Raw genomic sequence first — 26,823 nt, 5'->3', positions numbered from 1 at the left:
CAAATCTTCTTCACTCATGTTCTCAAAACTTCTTGTGATAGAACCACATACCATTTGTCTTCCTAATGGCTTGGCTTTTCTCTCTGACCTAAGTTAGCGTGCCATTCAGTTTAGAGCTAATAAGAGCATTGAGTTTCCATATTAAAGCACAAGTAAAAGGAGAGACAGCCAATGATTTTCCAAACCATGCCCAGCAATACATTTTGCATGAGACAACTTTTTGTCAACAGTGATTCCCAAGTGTTAAATCAAACATGTTTGGCTGAGTTTTTCCTGTATATTTGGGAGTCAAATTAACTTACTTAAAGAGGCACTTCAAACTAATATGTAAAAATATCCCCCCTATTTGTGATCTTTACTAGGAATGGTACAGATGAAGGGCCCAAAACATTGCTGAGATTCCACTACTGTCAGGAATGAGGTACAGGAACATTAGGACTAGGACTGACAGACTGGGTAACAGCTTCTTCCCTCAGGCTGTGAGACTAATGAATACCCTGCCACCACTAAGATCTCGTTACCAGGACAGCGAGCTGTTTACTGTTTATTGTTTACTACTTACTAGAGCTACAAATGCATTTTGAATTCAGTTTTATTAACTTACTTATTTTGTTTTATGTGCTGTGTGTGATATATGCTTTGTGGGTGCACAGTGGTCCATAAGAACATTATCTCATTTAGTTGTATATATGTACAGTCGGTTGATGATAAATTTGAGCTTTGTTCTCGGGAGCTCGGGAATTGTACTATGAGGAGACATGAAGCAGAGCAGGCTTTTACACTCCTTAATTAAAAAAAAACGAGAGATGACCTCTTTGAATGAGGCAAAATTATTTCAGGATTTGATAGGGAAATTAGAAAGCAAATTCTTCATCCAAAAGGCATTGATTTTTGGAATTCTCAGTCCAATAGTGCTGGAAAGATTCAGTTGCTGAGTATATTCAAGAAGGGGGTCTTTCTGGATATTGAGAGATTCAAAGAATTTGGGAACTTTGCAAAAAGAGCTGTAAGAGGGCAAATGGGTTTTTACCCATCTATTTCTTATGTTCTTGTATTCCTGATTTTTGTGATTTCTATAGGTTCACCTAATTAACATAAGAGCCAAAAACAACCTTGGGTTTCTATTTTGATCCATTCTTTGATTTGACATTGGGTCTCCGTTAAACAGAAATACTGCCTCTTTTTCTTTTTATTCCAATGTTAAGTGGAATCCCATTTTGAACAGAGGAAATATTAAATTCTCCTTCAGCTTTATTCCAAACATCTGGAGTAGAGGCATTTTAGTTAATCCATGGAAATTCTAGAAATGTTTTTCCTACAAAAGTGAAAAGTCTGTGTCCCAGATACTAGGAAGGTACAAGCAGAAGAAACAAAATATCCGCATCTCCACGCCATTACAGAAACACCGTTCAAAGGTTCAAAGGTCAGTTATTATCAAGGTATACAACTCTGAAATTCTTCAGTCTTCTGGGTAGCCATGAAACCAAGATCATCATCCCAAAATCTCACCTCCCAACAAAAAAAACAAATGAACAAAAACGGAACAGGCACATCAATCCCCAAATCCATCCTCCCACACAAAAAAAATAGATCAGGCACAATGACCTTGCCCCCAAATCCCTCTTTCCGCACAAAAATATGAACAAATCAAATTAGGCACATCAACCTTCAAGTCCCCTCCTCCTGCACAAAAACGAACAAACAAACAAAATGGATCAACCACATCAAACCCCCAAAACCCCTTCCCCGCACAAAAAAATGAGAAGTTAGGGGGGAAAAAAACAGAATATAAAAACTGAAAGAGTGAAAAAAAAAGTCTATAGTCCAAAGTCCAAATCCAAAACGCAGTAAAAACTCTCCACAGTGGCAGGCTCTCCCCTCTCCAGTACAGAACTACTAATCAAAAGGCAAGCTGCCAGTGTTCACCCTCTGCACTCGCTTCGATTCCTCAATGTCCCTTGTTGCTTTAATAGGTGAACGATGGGAGTTTTAATCAGCGAGACGGAGCCAAACATACTTTTGCGCCCCGTCCTGCAAACTGCCCACTGTGAGGTTCATACATGCTGCCTCCCAGAACCTTCTCAGAGTGCTAGAGCATCCAAACAATCTGCGAACTTCCCCACCCCCCTCAATGTTTCAATCACCCCTGTTTTTTCTAAATTGGTGAACAATGGAAGCTTTAGTCGGTGAAATGGGCTCAAACATCGGCTCATGTGCCACCCCACAGCCTCCTCACCATGAGGTTTGTTCAGGCTGTCTCTGCCTCCCGGAATCCTCTCGGAGACTGCGGAGCATTGAAACACTCAAATCACAGACTCCAACTTCCAGAATCACATTCGAAATAAGAAGTAAACATAAAATAAATAGAGAAGTGAAAAAGCTGGTTTCATGATCTATCCAGAATATGTTGACCAAGGGACTGTTATACCCAGGCCCCATCTTGACAGGAACATTTAGCGACTAACCATCCACAAATGTTATTGAATCTTAGAAGTGTGTGGATTGTTGTGATGACATGGGCTGTGATGTTACCAGATTTAAAATAGCTTTAACTAGTGGATGCTAAGCTCAGTTGTAGAAAATCACAAGTCAAGTCACTTTTTATTGTCATTTCAACCATAACTGCTGGTACAGTACACAGTAAAAACAAGACAATGTTTTTCAGGACCATGGTGCTACATGAAACAGTACAAAAACTACACTGAACTACGTAAAAACAACACAAAAAAAACTACACCAGACTACAGACCTACCCAGGACCGCATAAAGTGCACAAAACAGTGCAGGCATTACAATAAATAATAAACAAGACAATAGGCACAGCAGAGGACAGTAAGTTGGTGTCAGTCCAGGCTCTGGGTATTGAGGAGTCTGATGGCTTGTGGGAAGAAACTGTTACATAGTCTGGTTGTGAGAGCCCGAATGCTTTGGTGCCTTTTCCCTGATAGCAGGAGGGAGAAGAGTTTGTATGAGGGGTGTGTGGGGTCCTTCATAATGCTGTTTGCTTTGCGGATGCAGCGTGTAGTCTGTAATGGTGGGAAGATACCCCAATGATCTTCTCAGCTGACCTTACTATCCGCTGCAGGGCCTTGTGATCCGAGATGGTGCAATTTCCAAACCAGACAGTGATGCAGCTGCTCAGGATGCTCTCAATACAACCCCTGTAGAATGTGGTGAGGATGGGGGGTGGGAGATGGACTTTCCTCAGCCTTTACAGAAAGTAGAGATGCCACCGGGCTTTCTTTGCTATGGAGCTGGTGTTGAGGGACCAGGTGAGATTCTCCGCCAGGCGAACACCAAGAAATTTGGTTCTCTTAATGATCTGTACCGAGGAGCCGTTGATGTTCAGCAGGGTATGGTCGCTCCATGCCCTCCTGAAGTCAACAACCATCTCTTTTGTTCACATTCTGAGACAGGTTGTTGGCTCTGCAGCAGTCCATTAGCCACTGCACCACCCCTCTGTATGCTGACTCGTCATTCTTGCTGATGAGACCCATCACGGTCGTGTCATAGGTGAACTTGATGATATGGTTCGAACTGTGTGTTGCAGCACAGTCGTGAGTCAGCAGAGTGAACAGCAGTGGACTGAGCACACAGCCCTGGGGGGGCCCCCGTGCTCATTGTGATGGTGTTGGAGATGCTGCTTCTGATCTGGACTGATAAAGAATGTCTATTTGATTTTTTCACACAGAGAGATCTCAGTACAAACCAGAGTGAAACTGATCACATTGTTTAATATAGCTAACAACAGCATATCCCATTTAGGAAAGCACTACCCTGTTTCTTCTGAGCAATCAGCATTTCCAAGTAAAGTGCCGATAATCACTCAACCCAGCCCTCATTTCCAGTGGGATGTTCTCGTTCCAGAACAATCGCCTATATGTTAGCATATTTGTTGTACTTTCATTTTTTAGTTTTCATCTATCTATTTCTAATAAAATAAAATGCCTTTTCAGTGTTAGGATAGCCAAAGAACTTCATAAAACCAGTGAGGTGGTCTTGAAATGCAGGAAACAAATTTGTGTACAGCAAGATCTCTCCTGCAGCCACACTTTGCACCTCGTGGTCTAAGGATAGAATCGCAGAATTAGTGTGGCCTTTATTCCATTGCAGTCTGTGGGAGCAGTCACGTTCCTCAGAATACTACGTAATGTCTCTTCAGAGCATCACTGGCTGTACTTTGCCTCGGCACCCCTTCCAGGTTGTGGAAGGTGCAATAAAATGGGAAGCTTCTAAATAATGAGGTTCAACAGACAAGAACACAAGGAAACAGGAGCCAGACTACATTAGCTGGTTCCTCACATCTGTCCTGCCATTAGATATGATCATTGTTGATCTGCCCTAGATCTCAAGACCCTTCTCTGTGTTAGGTCCCCATAACCCTCAATCCCTTGATCTTTCATAAAATTTATACCTCAATTTCATATATTTCTGGAGCCAGCTTCCACATCTCTGAGGATGGGAATTCCATAGATTCACCACTGTCTATGAGAAAAGATATCTGGCCACCTCAGTTTTAAAAGGTCGGGCCCTCGTCTTGAATCTATGCCATTGATTTGAGATTCTCTCACAAGTGAAAATATCTCAATGTCTACCCTGTCATATTCCCTTGGGATCCTGTATTTTTCAATATGATTACTCCAAATTCTTCTCAAGTGATGCAGATCCTATCCATTTAGATTCTATTCCTATTCTTGACAGGGCAATTGGTGAGAATGCGAAAATATTAGGCTGGTGGTGCTGTTTGGAGGTTAAAAAAATTGATGAGCTTGTCATATGAGGAATGTTTGATGGCTCTGGGTCTGTACTCACTGGAATTCAGAAGAATGAGGGGTGATCACATTGAAACCTATCAAATGTTGATGAAGGGTTTCGGCCCGAAACGTCGTCACTACCTCCTCCCATAGATGCTGTCTGGCCTGCTGAGTTCTGCCAGCATTTTGTGTTTTTATTTATTTCCAGCATCTGCAGATTCACTCGTGTTGCAAATGTTGAAAAGCATTAATAGAGTGGATGTGGAGAGGATGTTTCCTGTGGCGTGGGGGCGGGGGGGGTCTAAAACCAGAGTGCACAGCCTTAGAATGGAGGGGGATCCTTTTAGAATGGAGGTGAGGAGGAATTGTGGGCCAAGTCATTGGGTATATTTAAGGCAGAGGTTGATAGATTCTTGATTGGTCAGGATATGAAGGGATATGTGGAGAAGGCAGGAGATTGGGGCTGAGGGAAAATGGATCAGCCATAATGAAATGGCAAAGCAGACTCGATGGGCCCAATGGCCTAATTCTAGCCTGATATCTTATGGTCTTGCTTGATGCCACTTTGCACTGAGTTGGGCCTGCTGTAGACACCCTAGATAAAATGTCATGGCTCATGTCATCATGTAGCAGAAATAGGTTGGGAATGAATTTCTGAGAAGGTTTAACGAATAAGTAAAAGTTTGAACATTAGTCAACAAGCTGCAGTATGCTGATAATGTTTGTACATACACACTCTTGGAGGCTGGACTCCAAGTCATCACTGATTCAAAGTTTGAAAGGGTTATATACTAAACATCTATACCAAAATGTCCTTAGCTAAACTTCCTCACTGCATGAACACCATCATAACATGGTGGATCATAGCTCTCCATGGATACAATCTTGCTGTGCTACACATTTATGTTCAATATAAAAGTGTGACAAAGTAAAGGACTGACTGTAATGCGCGCGCGTGTGTGTGTGTGTGTGTGTGTGTGTGTGTGTGTGTGTGTGAACACACTTGTGCATATACTGTTGTAGACACAAATCTTTTCTACTTGTCAATGTGGAGTAGAGAACGACTTTGTAAATCTGGTGGGACCAAGGGATGTGGGGGATGGTGAATGGTTGGGAATGGGAGTGTGGGACAGGTGGCAGAGAAGGAGTGCCAGGATGTGGGGTGGCGCAGGTGAAGACTCACCCATCCCTGAGACACCAGGCAAGGTAATTTGATTCCAAACAATTGGCTTATTGGTCATTACAGAATGTCTCTCTGATGCTTCCCGCTCCCTCCCCTCTCCTTTTCTTTCTTCCCAACAATGATTCCCATCTCTCTGCCCCTTCCCACTCTCAGTCCACAATAGGGACCCACATCAGAATCAGGCTTATCATCACTCACGTATGTCACAAAAATAGTCTTTTTTTGCGGCAGCAGTACAGTGCAATACATAAAAGTACCGTGCAAAAGTCTTAGGCACCCTAGCTATATATACTGTATGTGCTGAAGACTTTTGTGGAACTGTACAGTGTATGCATGTGTGAATGTGTAGGTGGGTACATGTGCATGCATGAGTCTTTGCATGCATGTGCACACGTGTTTGTGCAAAGTACATTTAGTGTTATGTATTTACACATGTCTATGTGTGTGTGTACTTGTGCGCATTCACCCATGTTTGACCACTTATATGTACAGATACATCATGAATTTGGGTTTTGTCTGTGTGGAACTTGCTTATTCTTCCACAGTCATGTACATTCCTCTTGGTGCTCCAGTTTCCCAGCATATCCTGAAGATCTGCTCATAGGTTAAGTGGCCAATGTAAATTGCCCCATAGGTCAGATACAAAAAACTTGAAAGAAAAAGTTGGACAGCATATGAGAGATTGATTTGCCGAGATGCAGGGCACTTGGTCTGGTGAGATTGATCTGCTGGAAGTTGGTAGTGGGACAAATAGTCTGCTTCTATTTCATAGGTATGTCAACTCACCAAAGCTGTACAACAGAGTAATATCGAAGTGTGTGTGTGTGCCCACATGCACGGGAGTTTGTGCAAGCTTTTATGTGCACGTGCACTGTATCGAAGTTCAATTTATCGTTATATGTATAAATACACGTACCCACAGGTGTAATGAAAAGAAATATTTATTTATTGAGACACAGCACAGAATAATCCCTTCTGGCCCTTTGAGTTGCTCCACCCAGCAGCCCCCAGTTTAGCCCTTGCCTAATCATGGGACAATTTTCAATGACCAAACCTGTAGAAGCATCAAAGGCACGTAGCATCTTACAAGCAGCAATCATAAGAAAAAAATAAACATAAAATGCATGAGTTTTATAAGAAGAATCTTATAGACAATAGACAGTAGGTGCAGGAGTAGGCCATTCAGCCCTTCTAGCCAGCTCTGCCATTCACTATGATCATGGCTGATCATACACAATCAGTACCCCGTTCCTGCCCTCTCCCCATATCCCTTGACCCTGCTAACTATAAGAGCTCTATCTAACTCTCTCCTGAATGCATCCAGAGACTTGTCCTCCACCGCCTTCTGGGGCAGAGCATTTCACATATCCACCACTCTCTGGGTGAAAAAGTTTTTCCACATCAATGTTCTAAATGGCCTACCCCTTATTCTTAAACTGTGGCCTCTAGTTCTGGACTCACCCATCAGCGTGAACATGCTTCCTGCCTCCAGCATGTCCAATCCCTTAACAATCTTATTAAAACTTATTAATAATCTTATAAAAACTTATTACAACAAAAAATACAGTCTATTTTAGTGCAAAATGATCAAAGTGACCATAGTGTTGCTGATGTTGATGAGGAATGTGCCAATTGCTTTGGGGACTGAATGGCTGCACTTATTTGCTTACTGCCCGTTATGCCCCATTTTAGGGCAGCAAACGTCCCTCTTCTCTGTCTGCCCTTGACCATCCTCTCTATTATGCCCAGGTGTGGTTCAGAATGGTGGATTTCAGGGCTTTCTTCATCGATCCAGCAGCTTCCTCTCAGTTTTCACTGCTGTCAGTCATGCAAGTCCCGGGTGAAGACTCAGGATATGTCACACACAGATGTAGAAGGATTCTTCATTGCTGTTTCTGTTAACAATTCTGTTTGGCCAGTCAGGGTTGCTAGTCTGAGCTAGACCCCAAACTTGGAGGGGAGGAGGACCACTCTTGGTCTGGCCTCTGTCCTTTGACCTGTTCAGTATAAGTATCCTCTGACTCTAGCCAGCAGAGCTCCCCAGGTCATTGAGGTATGCTAGTCTCCAATCCACGACAAGGTTGTGGTCCTCTTGGAGGTGAATGGCTGAAGGGAAGCAGCTATTCTTAAACATGATGGTGAGGGATATCAGGCTTCTGTACCCCGGCCTGATGGTAGCCGTGAGAAGATGCCTAGGCCGGGATGGTGGGTATCTTCGATGATGGATACAAGAAATTCTGCAGATGCTGGAAATCCAGAGCAACAGAGTGCTGCAGGAACTCATCAGATAGGCAGCAGCTATGATGGATGTTGCCTTCTTGAGGTAGTGCCTCCTGTAGATACTACCAGTAGTAGGTAGGAAATAACCTGTGATCGATTGGGAGAGTCCATTACACTCCACGGCTTCTTACATTCCTGCATCTTTGTATTGCTTCGCCAGTCCATGATGCAACCAGTCATGGTACAAGTGTGGCCACGCTGATCGTTGGAATAATGTAATATATAGTTGTATTCCACTTGAAAAAATTACATATAATCTAAGAAATGAATATGATATATTTTTGAAAATTTGGCTCCCATACATACAAAAGATGGGATTAAATATATAGGTCCTTTGAAGATAAAATTATAAAGTAATCGGGGAAAGTAAAAATAAATATTAAAATTATTTTGAACTCCATGGAGCATGTGGGGATCCTCCGATATCCAGGCAATCTTTCTCCTTCTTTCTTCTTTCTTTTTTTTCTTTCTTTAGATAAGGGTTAAGGGAGGGAGGGTTAAGGGGAGGGGGGAGGATCAATATTATTTTTTTTCATTACATTTATTCTTTGTAATTTTCTAAAAAATTAATAAATAAAAAAGTGTGGCCACGCTTGCGTGTTTGTTCACCTGTGTGTTCTCACGTGTGCGGGTACACATACCTGTGAGCATGTGTGTGTGTGCCTGCATTTGTGTGATTTTGTACACGTGCATGGGTGCATCTATGCAAGAGTGCTCACATAAGTGCTTGTGTGTACTTACGGTGTATGTATGGTTTTAACAAGTTCAAGCTTATTGTCATTCAACCGTACACATGTATACCACCAAACGAGACAACATTCCTCCGGACCAAGGTGCACAACACAGTACATATAACTCGCATACACAGCAGATAAAGTAATATTGCCACAAATAAATTAACAATTAATAAGGTGCATTTATGATACAAGTTATAAAGTAAATAGTATGACACTACAGGCACTTCATACGTGATGAAGCGTGGATGGTGACAAAGAGTTCAGTGGTCTTACAGCCTGTGGGAAGAGGCTGCTTCCCATCCTAGCGGATCTTGTCTTAATTCTACGGTACCTCCTGCCTGGTGGTTGGTGGTCAAAAAGATTGCTGAACAGATGGAGGAGATCACTAAGGACCCGGCATACTCAGCACTCCTGACAAACATCGCTAAGGTGGGGAAGAGACGCTGATGATCCCCTCAGCAGTCCTCACAATCCTTTGTACATGTGTGCCTCCAAGGAACCTTATATAAATTACCATCAGCTTCATTTTTCCAGCTCTCTTCCTTGTCTGCAGCCCTACACACTGTTCTTCCTGCTCCTTGCACAGCCGCTGTTTTAAACACTTGCTGCCAGCGACTGCTCCTTCAGCTGCTCACGCCCTGAATTCTGGACTTCTCTCCCTAACATTCCCCAGCCTGCTCTTTCTTCCAGACACATCTCAATCTTCCTCTTTGACCATGCTTTTGGCCGCCTGCTCTGGGTGAAAATTGAAAATATGCTTTGTCTGGTGGTGTTCCTGCATTTAAAAGCATCCTTCTGCCCATGCGGTGTTATATTGCATTGACAACACTATATAAACAAAGATGATTTAAGAATAGTTCTGCATGTTGGAGAAGCTTCTCTGCCAATAGTTGGCTCTGTCTGACTGAGTTAATAATTTGGCCCCTGGCAAGGTACGTGACAGCTGCTGTTTTATGTGACAGAAAATGCACGGCTGTACTCTACGTAAGGGGCTCGGCTGGCAATCTCTTTGAGTCTGGAATACTCCAGAAACCTCAGCAGAGGCCTGCTGGGATCAGTTTGCTCTCTCTTCTGGTGACATTAACAAACATTTTTTTTTATCACTCTCTCCCTCCCCTTCTGCTGAAGGTTCATGGAGCCTGCTAGGCCTCTGTGCCTTCTGATCTTGTGCTTTCTGTAGCCAGGAAAGAGGACTAATGTTAGTCCTATGGGTGCGCAAGGGCACATTGGCACTTGGCTTTGCTGGCACTGGATTTTCAGCCTCATACAGATTGGAAGCTTGAAGCATTTATGACCATTTTAGCACTGGTAGCCCAACATTGATCTACTGGAAACGTGACGAGACTCCAATTCTGTTCTGCTTCCTTTCACATTCCCAGCTGAATGGGCTTTACAGCACCTAATAATGTCTTTGTCACTACCTTCAGAAACAGCTGTGACTCGGAATCAATATGAATCCGCTAGTGGGAATTACTAAACTACACTCCAGAATAGGCTGTCTAAGGGGCTGAGTTTAAATGCTTTGCTTTCCATTTACATGCAATCAGGCATGTGAGCATTCAGCCTTTGTCTATTTGACGACCCCTGAAGTGCCTTGAAGTGCACAACACATCATTATTTTCACCAGAGCAAGTGGAATTGGAGGCAGAGTCTTGTTTGTTCCTTTCCCTTCATACAAGTGTGGTCAAGCTCTTCGAGAGCTTATCAGAATCACTTCACAACCTTTATAAATTGGCTTCTGTAGATGGTATCTGTTCATTGCAGTAAAGTCCAGTCCAGGCAGTTTAGTGCTGACCTTCGTGAAAGGGGGAATGGGATCATCAGTGAGTTGACCAATGTGTTAAAGATAAGCACTGGTGTTAAGTTCAGCCTCCAATCGAAGTCCTCACATCCGATCATAAAAGAAGTATATGCAGGCCACGAGGGCATCCCATTAATATACAGAAGTAACCATGCGTGAAAATGGTTTTGTACATAGCTGAGCTCAGCCATTGATGAGGTCATTTCCAAGGACATTACATTTCTGAGTGGTGCCATTAGGTGGAATTGCTTCCAGTCTGAGGAAATAGGAAATACTGATCTTGACATAATCAGGTCAACGTGCTTCAGATTCTTTATCTCCTTTCAGTGATGAACCTTCTCAGTGAAGAATGACAAGCATTTCTCGAGTGTGTGTGTGTGTGTGTTTCTGAGGAGGAGGGCAGTGTTGGGGATGTATTTGTAGTTTGAAGGGTGCTGCAGGATCTAGTGCAAAAAGATGAACGACTGGAAGAACACAGCAGGTCAAACAACATTGGTGTTTCGTGTTTTCTTTTGTGCTGCATCAGCTTTGGCGGATTGAAGTTTTGCAGAGCACCCACACTCTGTCCACAATGGGCACCCTGAGCACTTCGGCCGCATGTCATATCAGCTGTCCTTGACATTCTCACATTAACCTGTCTGATCTTGGCCTCTGCCACTGCCACAGACCAACCTCACACTAGACGAACCATCCTTCATCTTCTACTTCATTGGTAAGAATATTAAATGCTCCAGTTCCTGGTGCCTCTTTCCCACTCCCACCAGAACACCCAGGTTTGCTCTCCTTGTGCGACACACACAATGTGCTAGAGGAACTCAGCAAACTAGGCTGCCTCTATGGAGGGGAATAATCAGTCAATGCTTCGGGCCGAAGCCCTTCATCAGAACCTGAACGTCAATTGTTTACTTCTTCCTATTGTGTTCAGTTCTGGTTGCCTCACTATAGGGAGGATGCAGAGGAGATTTACCAGGATGATGCCTGGATTGGAGAGCATGCCTTATGAGGAAAGGCATGCCTTTAGAGAACTAGGGCAGGAGGAGAAGAGGTGACTTGCTAGAGGTTTGCTTGATGGACAGCTAGAGACTCACTCTCTCTCCCTCTCCCTCTCCCTCTCCCTCTCCCTCCCTTCCTCTCTTCCTCTCTTCCTCTCCCTCTCCCCCTCCCTCCCTCCCTCCTCCCACATTCCGTTATGGTTGATCCCAGATCCCACTCTACCTATACACCTGCCTTCTCGCCGTATCCTTTGATGCCCTTACCAATCAGGAAACTGATCAACTTCCACCTTAAGTAGACACACAGACTTGGCCACCACCGCAGTCCGTGGCAGAGCATTCCACAGATTCACTACTTGGCTAATCTTATGTATTTATATTCATTGTTTTTTTTAAATTATTGTGTTCTTTATCTTTTGTGCTGCATCAGCTTTGGAGTAACATTATTTCATTCTCCTTTATACTTGTGTACTGGAAACAGCATTAAACAATCTTGATCTTAAATAATATATTAATATCTTTCCAACCCTTCGCAAACTAAGTTAACATTATTTAACCAAATCATTCTCTGCAGAATTACAGAATATTTTGCTATCCACTGTCTAATTTGCACATTACTCACTGTCAAAATGTCCAAAGGATTCAACATCAACACTTGCACCCTATTCCCACAACCTGCATTCCTTCATTAGCAGTTCATTCTGGGTTCTGAAGGTAATTTTGAATAGTGAAGTGAGATCCATGAATGTACTTAACCACACTAATCCAGACACGATGGCTAACCCTTCCACATACAGTCAAGAGTACTTTCCAAAGCTATTGTAACCATTCTGATCTTACATCCTGTCAGCTTTTCAAGCATAGTGACCATCTTGTTAGGTTTTCAGAGGCACCCTTCATCTGATGAGACAGCATAAGGACAATACCCATATGATAATCTGGCACACAACTCTCTAGCTGTTGAGTAATGCACTGATTGCAGGTTGTGGCAATTGTTTAGAATTTCCCAAGGCCTCTCCTTAACAAACTACGCCTGAGAAAAAGTTCACCTCTCCACAACCACCATGTCATCTCATAACAATTGAACTACAGGCATCGCAGGACTGGAGGCAATTTATCATAAAACCCAATAATCCTAGACATGCCTTCAGCTCAGTTACGTTAGGATTTCATTTCTTTTGAGTGGGATGAAGTTCTTTAGCACCCACACAATGTCCCAAATTCTTCAGTGGTTACGCATGCCTGCTTTTTCTGGTCTGCTCATCTCGTCTCCCAGCTTCGGTAGATATTGGTTGCTAATGGCTCCCATAATCAGGATACAGCCACCCTGGGAACATCCTGAAAGAACCCCTCTGTAAAATGGATCTAGGGTGCTCCTGGTGCATAGAATGAATAAAACTCGAAGAAAAGAATTTTACCAAAGGTCTTGCTCTAAGTAAGAACTGGAATTCGATTGCAAACAACGTCGGACAGCGGAAACCTGATTGGATGAGGCCTAACCAATCAGGTGGGATGGATAACGGGGGTGGGGCGGGGGTATAAGTACCACTGAATCAGATGGGTCCAGGCATCATCCCTGATGAAGATGGCACGGTTTCTCATCAAAACATAGGTTAAAATCGATACCTGTTCCCAGCTGGAAGCCTGAGAAGAGCTTAACCCTCTGTAGTTCTGCAAGAGGTGGCAGGTGTAGACAAAGCTTTGGATGGTAGTTTTTTTTGGTTAATAACACTTGATAAAAAAAATGCCTGAGACTGATACTTCAATAGCATCCATTGGTATGAATAATTCATATTTCCAGACAAAGCAGCAAATAACTGTTCCATTCTTAGAACGGAGTATTCTTTCAGGGCCAAAATTTGCTTATAAATCATCTTAAAATCTGTAAGTTTTTGCTATGAGGATCTCTGATGATTTATCCTGTACCCAATATAGTCATCATGGTTTCCTGAAAGGAAAATCCTTCTTGACTAACCTACTAAAACTTTTTGAGGAAATTACAAGCAGGGTAGACAAGGGAGATGCAGTAGATGTGGTGTACTTGGATTTTCAAAAGGCCTTTGACAGGATGCCGGACATGAGGCTGCTTAGCAAGATAAGAGCCTATGGAATTACAGAAGAGTTACTAGCATGGGTGGAACATTGGCTGATCAGCAGAAAACAGAGAGTGGGAATAAAGGGATCCTATTCTGGATGGTTGCTGGTTGCCGCCGGAGTTCCATAGGGGCTGGTGTTGGGACTGCTGCTTTTTACAATGTATGTCAATGATTTGGACTATGGGATTAATGGATTTGTGGCTAAATTTGTCAATGATACAAAGATAGGTGGAGGAGCAGGTAGTGTTGAGGAAACAGAGACTGCAGAGAGACTTAGAAAGTTTAGGGGAATGGGCAAAGAAGTGGCAAATGAAATACAATGTTGGAAAGTGAATGGTCATGCACTTTGGTTGAAGAAATAAACTGACAATTATTTAGAGGGGGAGAGAATTCAAAATGCAGAGTTATAAACGGACTTGGGAGTCCTTGTGCAGGATACCCTAAAGGTTAACCTCCAGGTTGAGTCAGTGGTGAAGAAGGCGAATGCAATGTTGGAATTCATTTCTAGAGGTATAGAATATAAGAGCTGGGATGTGATGTTGAGGCTCTATAAGGCACTCGTGAGAGCTCACTTGGAGTATTGTGCGCAGTTTTAGGTCCTTATTTTACAAAGGAAATACTGACATTGGAGACAGTTCAGAGAAGGTTCACGAGAATGATTCCAGGAATGAAAAGGTTACTATATGAGGAACTTCTGGCAGCTCTTGGGCTGTATTCAGTGGAGTTCAGCAGAGTGAGCGGGGATCTCATAGTCCAAAACAGATTAGATATGGCAAAGTTATTTCCCATGGTAGGGGAGTCTAGGACAAGAGGGCACAACTTCAGGATTGAAGGACATATGTTTAGAACAGAGATGCGGAGAAATTACTTCAGTCAGTGGGTGGTAAATCTGTGGAATTTGTTGACATGAGCAGCTGTGGAGGCCAAGTCATTTGAGTGTATTTAAGGCAGAGATAGATAGGTTGTTGATTAGCCTGGGCATCAAAGGGAATGGAGAGAAGGCAAGGGAGTGGGGATGACTGGAAGAATTGGATCAGCCCATGATTGAATGGTGGAGCAGACATGATGGGTCGAATGGCCTACTTCTGCTCCTATATCCTATGGTTTTATGGTCTTATATTGATGCAGCTACAAAGAAGGCACAACAGTGGCTATATTTTATTAGGAGTTTGAAGAGGTTTGGTATGTCACCAAAGACACTCATAAATCCTAACTGGCTGCATCACCATCTGGTACGGGGTTGGTGGGGGAAAGGATGGCTACTGCAGATGATCAAAATAAGCTGCAGAGAGTTGTAACCTTAGTCTGGTCTGTTATGGGCAATAGTCTCCGTAGTATCCAGGATATCTTCAAGAAGCGGTGCCTCAAACCGGTGGCATCCATCATTAAGGATCTCCAGCACCCAGGTCATGCCTTACTCTCATTGCCTCCATCAGGAAGGAGGTACAGAAGCCTGAGGGCACACTCTCAGCAATTCAGGAACAGCTTCTTCCCCTCTACCTTCTGATTTCTGAATGGACATTGAACCCATGAACACCACCTCACTACTTTATTATTTCTCTTTTTGCACTACTTACTCTCTTTAACTACTTAATGTATATATTTACTGCAATTCATTTTTTATTATTATGTGTTGCATAGCATTGCTGCTGTAAAGACAACAAATTTCAGAACATATGCTGGTGATATCGAATCTGATTCTAATTCTGAAGGTCCATGAATTCTCATTTTGAAATAACAACTAATGATTAGGTTTTCCCGTGCCTTTGGCATTTCATTAATCCCATCCACTTTGATTTTTTCAGATTTGTAAATTCAGATATAGTGTTTTCTGGGGAGCCAGTTGAATACCCAGACTGGTTCAGCAGTGTCAAGTTCAAATGTCGCTTGTCTGCCATTCTCGTTCAAAACCAATAATCAGCACTTTATTTTTGTTAAGTCATCCTGTTCGTCATACTTTTTCTGTATTTCCGTCTTGCTTGGAAATTTTGAGCCTTCTTTTAATGTTTCACTTTCATTTAATTTACTCAATGCTTATGTCTGTAAGTTCTGTAATGTGCCTTTAAGACATATAATAGATAGAGATAGACATTTTCCTGGATAAAAATGGCATTAGGGGATACGGTGAGCGAGCAGGTAAGTGGACATGAGGCTAGATTTAGATCAGCCATGTGATCTCCTGGACCAGTTTTCGATAGCCTGGATGGGTCGGAGAGGAATTTTCCAGATTTTTTCTCCTCAATTGGCAAATCGTTTTTTTTCCCCCGGGTGATCACATGGGTTTGGGCGGGATGAATAATAAAATAAAATGGGCGGCATGGTGCCCTGTTGGTTGGCACTGTTGCCTTGTGGGATTCGGTGAAAACTAGAGTTAAGATTGGATCAGCCATGATCTTGTTGAATGGCGGAGCAGGCTTGAGGGGCCGATTGGCCTACTCCTGCTCCTATCTCTTATGTTCTTATAATATGTGGGGTAATTTTCCTGTCTGAACCATCATTCAGACAGTGTGTCGCCTTCCATAATTTTTGTCATCTTTGAAAATAATTCTTAGCTTGCTTTTAAATAGTGTGTGTTGACACATTTCCTCAGTGTACATGAAACAGGCAGAATTATATGGAACTCCTTGTTCTCATTTGCCATTTCCAACTACACTATGCTTCAGAGGTCAGATTCACCTCTGTATCCAATAATCCCCTGATTCAGAATATTAATCTGTCCCTTAGAGAAAGCATTGCCAAAATTACAGTCTTGCAATCACTTCTTCAATCTGGCAAAGAATTACAACATGATTTTGCAATATCTATTTTTATGTCTGTGTTTGAGGCAAATATACCAAACACACTCCATGACTCCCTGACTATGATCAATATCATGACTGGAACCTTAGGCAAATTTCTGTAATGTCTACAACACAAGCAGTATGTGTCAACGGCAAACTTATTCTTTTAAACAAAGCATTCTTCCTACATTCATGTCTAAGTGAGGCCTCACTTTGAGTATTGTGAACAGTTCTAGGCTCCTCACCTAAGAAAAGATGTGCTAGCATTGGAGATGGTTCAGAGGAGGTTCACAAGGATGACTCTGGGAATGAAAGGGCTATCATACAAGGAAAGTTTGATGGTTCTGGGTCTGTATTTGCTGGAATTTATAAAAATGAGTGGGGATCTAATTGAAACCTTTTGAATGACAGAGTAGGTGTGGAAAGGTTTCCTATGGTGGGTGAGTCTAGGACAAGAGGGCGCAGCCTCAGGATAGTGGGGCGTCCATTTAAAACAGAGATGTGGAGAAATTTCTTTAGTCAGAGGGTGGTGAATTTGTGGAATTTATTACCATAGGCAGCTGTAGAGGCTAGGTTGTTGGGTGTATTTAAGGCAGAGAGTGATAGGTTCTTGATTGAACAGGGCATCAAAGGTTACGGGGAGAAGGCTGGGGAGTGGGGCCGAGGAGTGAATAAAAAATGATCCACCATGATGGAATGGCGGAGCAGACTCAATGGGCAAAATGGCCTAATTCTACTCTTATGGTCTAAAAGTCATTAAATATACAGTACAACCAATGGCAAGAGCTCAGTCTCAATCCCTGTAGCATACCAATGGTCATCCTTCCAATACCATCCTCTGCTTCTATCACCAAGTCAGTTTGGATCCAATTAATCTGCTCACCTTAAATCTCAAGTGTTATCATGAGCCTACTATATGGGACTTTGTTAAACACCTGACTAAACTCCATAAAGACAATATCCACCATCCTGCTGTTACTACCTTGGCTACCTCCTCAAAAAACTTGATTAAATCAGTGAGATAGCATTTCCCGCTCCCAAAGCCATGTAGACTATTCTTGATCAGCCCTTCCCTTTCTAAATAAACATAAATCCTATTCCTTAGAACTTCCCTACCACTGATGTATGGTTTAGCAGCCAGTAGTAATTTGTCCAATCTTGCTGCCCTCCTTAAATAAAAGAACAATGTTAGCTATCATCCAGTCATTTGGTTCCTGGCTGACGGTTAATAAAGTTACAACGTTCCTGGTCTGAGCCTTGGAAATACTCTCTCATTCGTCCCATAATATTAGATCTCACCAGAATTAGAATTTTATCAACCTTTAATATTCCCATGAACTTTGTTGTACATGTATCTCTCATGAATTCCATGTAGTTCTCCTTTTTTGAAGACAGATGAGAGTATTTATTAGGGTTTTGTCCATACCCTTTACCTCCTTGCATAGGTGGCCCCTTTGGTCCCATAGGAGACTTACTCTTTTTCTCTCTTCCCTCTTACTTGTGATATGGAAATACTTCATATTTTCCGTAGCACTACTTGCCAAAGGTATTTACATGAACTCTTTCTGCCTCCTTACTGCCCTTTTAGAGGGCAGTTGGGAGTCAACCACTTTGACTCTGGAGTCACATAGGCCAGGCTTGACCAGGTCCATAGATTCCTTTCCATGAAAAATGTTCATGGACAGGGTGGGCTTTTATGACAATCCATTTTTTCTGACTGATGTTCAACATTAACCAAAATTGAACTCCATCAATGCCATGGTGACTTTCTGGATGTATAAATCCAGGGATCTATGCTAACCTACTCTGGATGGTTAGTATAAATCGCTGGATTTTAAATGGGGTAATTTAACTGCTGCAATAGCACTGTACCTCAAGGTTACATGGAGAGGCTTAGAGCAATAAGTTTAAATTCTGCTATTACAACCAAATGAGTGCCTGGTATTAAAATGTAGTCTTTGTAATTGTGACATTGAAATTGCTGGATTAATTTAAAATTCACCTTGCTCACTAACATTATCAGATCTTGCCTGGTCTGACCTATCACGGCTTCTCTTGGTGCAATTAGTAGTTCTTAGCTCCAGAGATCCAGGTTCAGTCCTGACCTTTATTGTCTGTGTGGAGATTACAGGTTCTCCCTGTGAACATGTAGTTTCCTCTACGTTCTTCGTTTTCTCCTCATTTACTGAAGATCTACAATACACATCCCAAAGATGGGTGGGTTGCGAGCTGACTAAGCCCCTACTGGCTAAGTGAATGATTAATTCTAGAGTTTGTGAAAATGTGAGAAGGAATTTTAAAAATATGGGTTTGTGTAAAGGGGTTGTTAACTAAGCACAGATTCAGTAGACCAAAGAAACTGTTCACATCCTATCTCTCTCTCTCTCTCTCTCTTTACAACTCCTTGATTTTCCTTCACAGGTAACCTGGAAGTACTGCGAGTGATCGAGGAAGATATGAGTCGGAGTCAGGGGGTGGGTGTGGAAGGGTGTTGTTCAGGCCTGTGACCAGCAGTGTATCAAAGGGATGGGTGTTGGGTCCACCACTGCTTGTCATTAAAATTAATGATTTGGAAGACTATGCTGTGGACATGTTCAGTAAGCTTTTGGGTGACCCCAAAGTTGGTGGTGTTTAGTGGAGAGTGTAGAAGTTTGTCTAAGATTACAGCAGGTTCTAGGAGAAATAGACCAAAGAAGAGCTTTGTCAGTGGTGTTCACATTGAGATGGAAACAAAATACACATTTATTTGTGTTGCCTTTACATCTCCAAGTTGTAATGTTCAATCCATGCTTTATTTTTCAGATAATGAAGGGGTGTTTAGTAACAGCCAAGTGCCAAGGATGGTTCTCCTCATGCATCGATGGTACCTCCCATCCACTGAATTGGCAGGAAAGCTTCTACTGATATATCCTTCCAGACCTCCTCAGCTGCACTTTGACAATGATCATATTGAAAAGCCAGGGCTTGTCTCCTTTCCAGTTTGGTCCTTCACACAACTACATCCGGTCTTACTACTGATGAACATGTAACTGCAGAGCAGTAGAGCAGGTCCTAAACCAGAGCTATCTGTGAAAACATACTGGGATTGAACCTACGCAAGGATAGGGAAAGAAAATCTTTGACCAGACATGTTAAACTGGCCCTGATATTAGTGGAATTGATTGTGCAGTAGTGAATACAACCAGTGACTGATACTTTTGCACAAGTTTCAGATGAATGAACGAGGAGGAACTTCTTCCAAAACTGCTCCAATGTTAATGAACAACAAAAATAAGAATCAGATAGGGACTAATTGATCCGACGCAATGTTCTTTGGGGACTATAGTGCATCCGAAATAAATGAGGATGTGCTGGAAGTGCTGAATGAGACATTCAGTATTCAGCATGTGAAAAAAGTGAGAGTTAAGTTTTCAGAATAATTTTGTCAAAATGGGAAAAGCGAGAGCTAAGGTTATAGGGAGCAGTTGAATGAGTAGGGCAGGGGATTGGATCAGGGGCTCAGAGTGGAAGACAGAGAGAACAGAAGGAAGATATTTATTTATTGAGATACAGTGCACTTCTCTTATGGCCCTTCAAGCTATGCCAGTAAACCCTAATTTAACCCTAGTCTAATCATGGGACAATTAACCTACCATCCAGTTGGTTTTTGACCTGTGGGAAGAAACAGTATCACCCGGAGGAAACCCATGTGGTCATGGGGAGGGCATACAAACTTCTTACAGGCTGTGGCAGGGATTGACCTGGGTCACTGGTACAGTAGCCAAACACAATGCTAACGTGTCGCTCCATATGTTGACAACAGAGTGATTAAAAAAGGTAGTGAGGGAGGTGTCTGTGGTAAACTATGTGTATACCTGTCTGGACACGCCCCTCTGCTGACTGCTCCTGTGGCTCCTCCCACAGACCCCTGTATAAAGGCGATTGGAGGCTCTGCTCCTCCCTCAGTCTCCGAGATGCCATGCTCCCTTTTGCTGCTAATAAAAGCCTATCCTTCACCTCCCGTCTCCGAGAGTTATTGATGGTGTATCAGTGCCTCAAAGAGGCAAGTGTAGAACAAAAGATAGATGATGGGAAATGAAACATGAACTTACATAGGATGTAGAACATCACAAGAACAGATCCCTCAGCCCACAATGTTGTGCTGAACTAATTAAATTATTAATCAAATGCTGTGATCTCATTGAATGTTGCCATGGATTCAAGGGACTGAATGGCCTATTCCTTTTCCTCTTTTTCTGTGGTTTTTCAAAGTATGTAAATGTTTCCCTTGACTTTCAAACGTATCGGGAAGCATGCGGTGAGGATTGCAATGATTTCCGACTCAAAATCTGTCACTTAATGAGGTAAGAAATTGCACCAAACAGATCATTAATGAAATGAATTACAGAAAAATGAACCACGTAATTGGAGATCGGATATCACTGCACGCACTCATACTCCCTACACGATCAGCTTCATATGGGAGAGTCGGATGTGCGGAATTTTAATTCTAAATTGCACTGAGGATAAAGCCTCACGCCTGCAGTAGCGTTCATGTGCAGACTGAAGTTATAAAGACTGCTGGGTAATTTGATATTGAGCAGTTTCAATGCCAAACAGAATCCTGTCCTCAATGGTTCAATGGCTCAGTGGTTCAGAGAATATAAACAACCATACAACCTGAGATTCTTATTCCTCGCAGACGTCCATGAGACATGAAGAAAATCTCAAAGATTGAATGACAGAAAACATCAGAGTGCTAAGGCCCCCACCCCTTCCACGCACAATCAGCAGTAAAAGCAACAACCTTCCCCTCTACCCCTACCCCCGCATCAACCTCTCACCATACACCATGCAAGCAATAACAAAGCCCCCGAAGAGGCCATTATCGAGGGTCCATCAAAAAACTACAGTCCATCCCAGCACTTCGGTATCTCAGTCTCTCTCCCATTAAGTGAGGGAGAAAAAGATATCACTCCTGCAACAAAGCCTGAAATGCACCTAGTGAGCAGGAGCATGCTGGTCTACCTATTGCAAAAGGGCCCGATGGTTAAATAACTAAGTTAAATAACTGAGAATTAACCAGAGATCTGATTATTGGTCTCCTGTTGCCACTTTATGCAACCCTGTGTCTAGATTTCTCATTGGTACTGTGTGCTTGGAATGTACTTGAGTAGTGAGCCTGCTACTAATATCCACAGTCCATGAACAAACTAAAATAAAAGGGATAATGGCAACCAGAATCAGGTTTATTATCACCGGCATGTGACATGAAATTTGTTAACTTAGCAGCAGCAGTTTAATGCAATACATAATCTAGCAGAGAGAGAAAAATGATAAATAACATTTTAAAAATAATAGTAAATAAATAAGTAAATCCATTACGATATACGTACTTTGTACATTGAAAAGACTTAAAAATGCAAAAATAGAAAGACTGTATATTAAAAAATAGTGAGGTAGTGTCCAAAGATATAATGTCCATTTAGGAATCAGATAGCAGAGGGGAAGAAGCTGTTCCTGAATCGCTGAGTGTGTGCCTTCAGGCTTCTGTATCTCCTACCTGATGGTAACAGTGAGAAAAGGGCATGCCGTGGGTGCTGAAAGTCCTTAATAATGGACGCTGTCTTTCTGAGACACTGCTCCCCAAAGATGTCCTTGGTACTTTGTAGGCTAGCATGCAAGATAGAGCTGACTAGATTTACAACCCTCTGCAGCTTCTTTCAGTCCTGTGCAGTAACCCTTCCATTCCAGACAGTGATGCAGCCTGTCAGAATGCTCTCTACGGTACAACTGTAGAAGTTTTTGGGTGTATTTGTTCAAACTTCTAATAAAGTATAGCTGCTCTCTTGCCTTCTTTATAACTACATCAATATGTTGGGACCAGGTTAGATCCTCAGAGATCTTGACACCCAGGAACTTGAAGCTGCTCACTCTCTCCACTTCTGATCCCTCTATGAGTATTGGGTATGTGTTCCTTGTATGTGAATTTTCTCCACGGTCTTGAGCTTTCCATGACCTTGATCTCTTACAGAACATTGAACATGAAAACATTACAGCACAGGAAGAGGCCCTTTAGCCCACAATGTTGTGCCAGGCTAATTAAACTGATCCCTTCCATCTATGACAGAATGTCCATGTTCCTCCATTCTCTGCACAATTTGCCAATCTTTGCTGCTAACATCTGAGGACCTTGTGAAAAATTGACTAGAGAATCCCTCATCAAATTCCTAAAATGGAAAGCAGCCCAAAAGAATGAAGTTTTATTTGTCTCATGTGCATTGAAACATGCAGTGAAGTGAGTCACTTGCTTCAATGACCAACACAGTCCAATGAAGTGCTGGGAGCAGCCTGCAAATGTCTCTACACTTCCGATGCCAACATAGAATGCCCACAACTTAGTAACCCTAACTCATACATCTTTCAGAATGTGGGAGGAAGCTCACACAGTCATCGGGAGAACACACAAACTCCTTACAGATAGGGGTGGGAACTGAACTCCAATCTTGCAGCCATGCTGCTCATAATGCCCAAGGGATGCGTCCTTTGCATTAAGTATAATGCAGTCTTTTGTCAAACAGAGCCATTAACTGTCCTCTCTTTCTGCATGTGCATGTGCAGGTACTGGATCTCTGAGTTCCCTGCTGAGTTTAACTTGGACCTCGGTTTGGTTCATCTGACTGAGCAATTTCAGGAACTGGCTAGCCAGCTAGGGTATGAAGAACACAGTAAACTCATCGACATCTCCAGCATGTAAGTGAACTCCTTTACTTAATGACCTGAAATAGATTTCAACAATCCACATTGAGTGGTGCCGCTGACTGGTTGTGTTGATTGATGGTATTGGCTACTGGGAGGTATTGATTGGTGATAGAAACATTGGCCCTAGCAGGGTAGCGACTGATTGCATTGAATGATAGTGAACCAAAATTGTTATTTTATGGCAGCACTCCATTGCAACACATAAGAAATTGCTAAAATAAGAAATATATTAGAAATAGAGCAAGATAGTAGTTCATGGACTGTTCGGAAATCTTATGGTGGAAGGGATGAAGCTGTTCCTAAAATGTTGAGTGTGGATCTTTTGGTTCCTGTACATTGTCCCTGATGGCAGTAATGAAAAAAGGCATGAACTGGAAGGTGAGTAATTTACTAGATTCATTGGTGAGATACCAAATCTCTTGAAACTCCTATTAATTGTCACACAGTGATGACTGTTGGCACTGACAGGAAACAACCCCATGGCACTGATTAATGATGCTGACTGATGGCAAGGTTTGCTGACGATGCCAGATGGGTTCAGCTGGTAGTGGCATCTAATGATGGCATTTACTGTGCTGTTGAACAGAGGTACTGAGGGGTGGCATTGGCTGATGCAGCTAGCAGATGGCAATGATTGGTGGCACTGAACGCTGGCTCCTTCTGGCACAAACCCATGGCACTGGCTAACAACCCAGAGGGTGGTGCGAGTGTGGAATGAGCAGCTGGTGGAAGTGGTGGATGCAGGTTCAATTGCAATGTGGAAGAGAGGTTTGGATAAGTACACAAATGGGAGCGGTAGGGAAGGCGAATGGTCCAGGAGAAGGACGATGGGACTCAGGTCGGCACAGAGTAGGTGGGCTGAAGGACCTGGTCCTGCGCTGTAGTGCCCTAAGACTCTGTGACACTGGATTATTAATGGCGCCAGTGGATGGCACCTGACTCTGCAGTTTGACTGACTGGAGAGACTATTGTTTGTGTATGAATAGTCACATTATCATCATTACTTTCAGTGCACGTATTATAAATGCTTCCCTCAATAGCAGTAAAGACTAAACTTCAAAAATCTTCTTAATTTGCTAGAAGTAATTTGAGGTTTTGGGAAATATAAAATAATAATTAAGGAAATTAGAGTAATTAAAGTAATTGATTACAATTTAATCATAGTTTTGAATCACATGAAACTCCATGTCGAACCTAGGTTTTTAAACAAACCAATCGTTAATTCTACTATTACTTTTCCACCAGTCCGTCCTACGACTGGATGAGACGCGTCACTCAGCGTAAGAAAGTCTCCCAGAAGAAGGGGAAAGCTTCTCTGTTGTTTGATCATTTGGAGCCGCTGGAATTGGCGGAGCACCTCACCTTCCTGGAATACAAGTCCTTCCGCCGGATATCGGTCAGTGATTCCCCGTCTCCTTGCAGTTGTGATTTCTGTGTTTAATTGCCACATGTTTTTTTTTCCAATTTCCACACTCACCGCTTCTAAAAGCACCATTGCCACTCTCACACTCCGCTGCCTGCTCCCCACACAGCCTCTTGCCCCTAGTTCACAGGGGCTGTCTGTAATACTTCCAAACCTCCCTGACAGACTCAGTCCTTGAAAGGACTGATTTTGTTCCCTGGAGAACTGAACCACATCATTCACTGTCAGCTGGTGCTCACAAGTTGTCCCATTCACCTCATAGAGAACTCTCAGAGCTGATCAACGGCCTTGAGTGGAGTAAAACCCATATATCATGTTAATACAAGTCTGGAAAGAAACTCACACAAAATGTTGGAGGAACTCAGCAGGCCAGGCAGCATCTATAGAAAAGAGTAAACAGTCAACGTTTTGGGCTGAGACCCTACAGCAAGACTGGAAATGAAGGGGAGAAGTCAGTAATTTTGGAGCCTGGGGAAACATGCATATGCAGGACAAATACTTCTTCAGGTCTTAAATTCCTTTATCTCTTTTAGGTGTTTTAATGCAGAAAGAGAGTATCAAAATATACAAACCCAATATGGTAGTGGTAATTTTTAGCACACTCGTGCTTAATTTCCAAACACATATAGGCTAGACCCTGAATCGAGTTCTCCTCGCTCATGCTACAACGCTGATAAGGAACTTCGCACAACAGAAAATCTGTGAAAACCACTCAACGCTCTTTCTAGAACCTTGCAACTCTTCTTTCTACTCATCACCATTTTCTCTTAAAGGCACAGGCAGCTATTTTAGCATTACCAAGGTGAATACGTAAGTGCACTTGAAGAATAAAAAATGATATTCAATGGTCACCTGGTTATTGTAAGAAGGTGGAGGGAGAGGAGGAAGAAGTACAAGGTAGTAGGTGGTGGGTGAAACCAGGAGAGGGGGAGGGGTTGAAATAAAGAGCTAAGAAGTTGATTGGTGAAAAGCTGGAGAAGGGAGAATCTAATAAGAGAGGACAGAAGACCATGGAAGATAGGGAAGGGGAGAAGCACCAGAGGGAGGTGATGGGCAGGGAAGGAGAGAAGGTGAGCGAAGGAAACAGGAATTTGGAATGGTGCAGGGGAGGAGGGTATAATTACCAGAAGTTCATGAAATCGTTGTTCATGCTATCAGGTTGGTGGCTTCTCTGATGGAATATGAGGTGTTGCTCCTCCAAACTGAGTGTGCCCTCTTCGTGGCAGTAGAGGAGGCCATGGATTGACATGTCGGAATGGCAATGGGAAGTAGAATCAAAATGGGTGGTCACCGGGAGATCCCGCTTGTGGTGGTGGACAGAGCTAAGGTGCTCGGTGAAGTGGTCTTCTAATCTACAGGATACACAGGAGGCCACTCCAGGAGCACTAGGTACGGTAGATGACCCCCAACAGACTCGCAGGTGAAGTGCCACCTCAGCTGGAAGAACTATTTGTGACCCTGGATGGTAGTGAGGGAGGAGGTGGAAGGGCAGGTGTTGTGCTTGTTCTGCTTGCAAGAACCTGGATGGAGATCAGTGGGGAGGGATAAGTGGACAAGGGGGTCATGTAGGGAGCAATCTCTATGGAAAGTTGGATAGTGGGGGGGGAAGGGATTGATGTGATTGGTAGTTGGAAATCCCCACCCCTACCTTCTTACTCTGACATCTCCCCTTTCTTTTCAGTCCTGATGAAGGTTCTCAGCTCGAAACATCGACTTCTTAACTCCTTTCCATTGATGCAGTTTGACCGGCTGAGTTCCTCTAGCACTTTTTGTATGTTGCTTTGGATTTCCAGCATCTGCAGACTTTTTTGTGTTTGCAATAAAAAGCTGGAAGAAGATCATTGTGATCAAGTGATTTAATACATGTTTGAACACCCTTTCCCCCTTTAAAAAGAGTGCTTTCATGAACTAAAAACACAAAATGCTGGCAGAACTCAGCAGGCCAGACAGACCCAAAGCTCCAGACAGAGGAGGTAGTGATGACGTTTCGGGCTGAAACCCTTCATCTGCAGATTCACTCGTGTTGCCTCTTTCAT

General features: G+C 42.8%; 1 protein-coding gene across 1 annotated transcript in view; it reads left to right on the top strand.

The window, feature by feature from the left end:
* rasgrp3 (RAS guanyl releasing protein 3 (calcium and DAG-regulated)) overlaps positions 1 to 26,823 on the top strand; it is a 98,332-nt gene that overhangs the window by 10,546 nt on the left and 60,963 nt on the right. Inside the window, exons 3-6 of the mRNA XM_059985623.1 lie at positions 19,426 to 19,528; positions 20,904 to 20,966; positions 23,224 to 23,355; positions 24,610 to 24,760. Of these exons, the coding sequence (XP_059841606.1) occupies positions 19,426 to 19,528; positions 20,904 to 20,966; positions 23,224 to 23,355; positions 24,610 to 24,760 (449 nt within the window). The remainder of the gene's footprint in view (positions 1 to 19,425; positions 19,529 to 20,903; positions 20,967 to 23,223; positions 23,356 to 24,609; positions 24,761 to 26,823) is intronic.

Source organism: Hypanus sabinus, chromosome 12 (genome assembly GCF_030144855.1).
Source record: "Hypanus sabinus isolate sHypSab1 chromosome 12, sHypSab1.hap1, whole genome shotgun sequence".
Classification (NCBI taxonomy): domain Eukaryota; kingdom Metazoa; phylum Chordata; class Chondrichthyes; order Myliobatiformes; family Dasyatidae; genus Hypanus; species Hypanus sabinus.
Note: the sequence above shows the minus strand (reverse complement) of the source record. Positions and strands in the feature narration are given on the sequence as shown.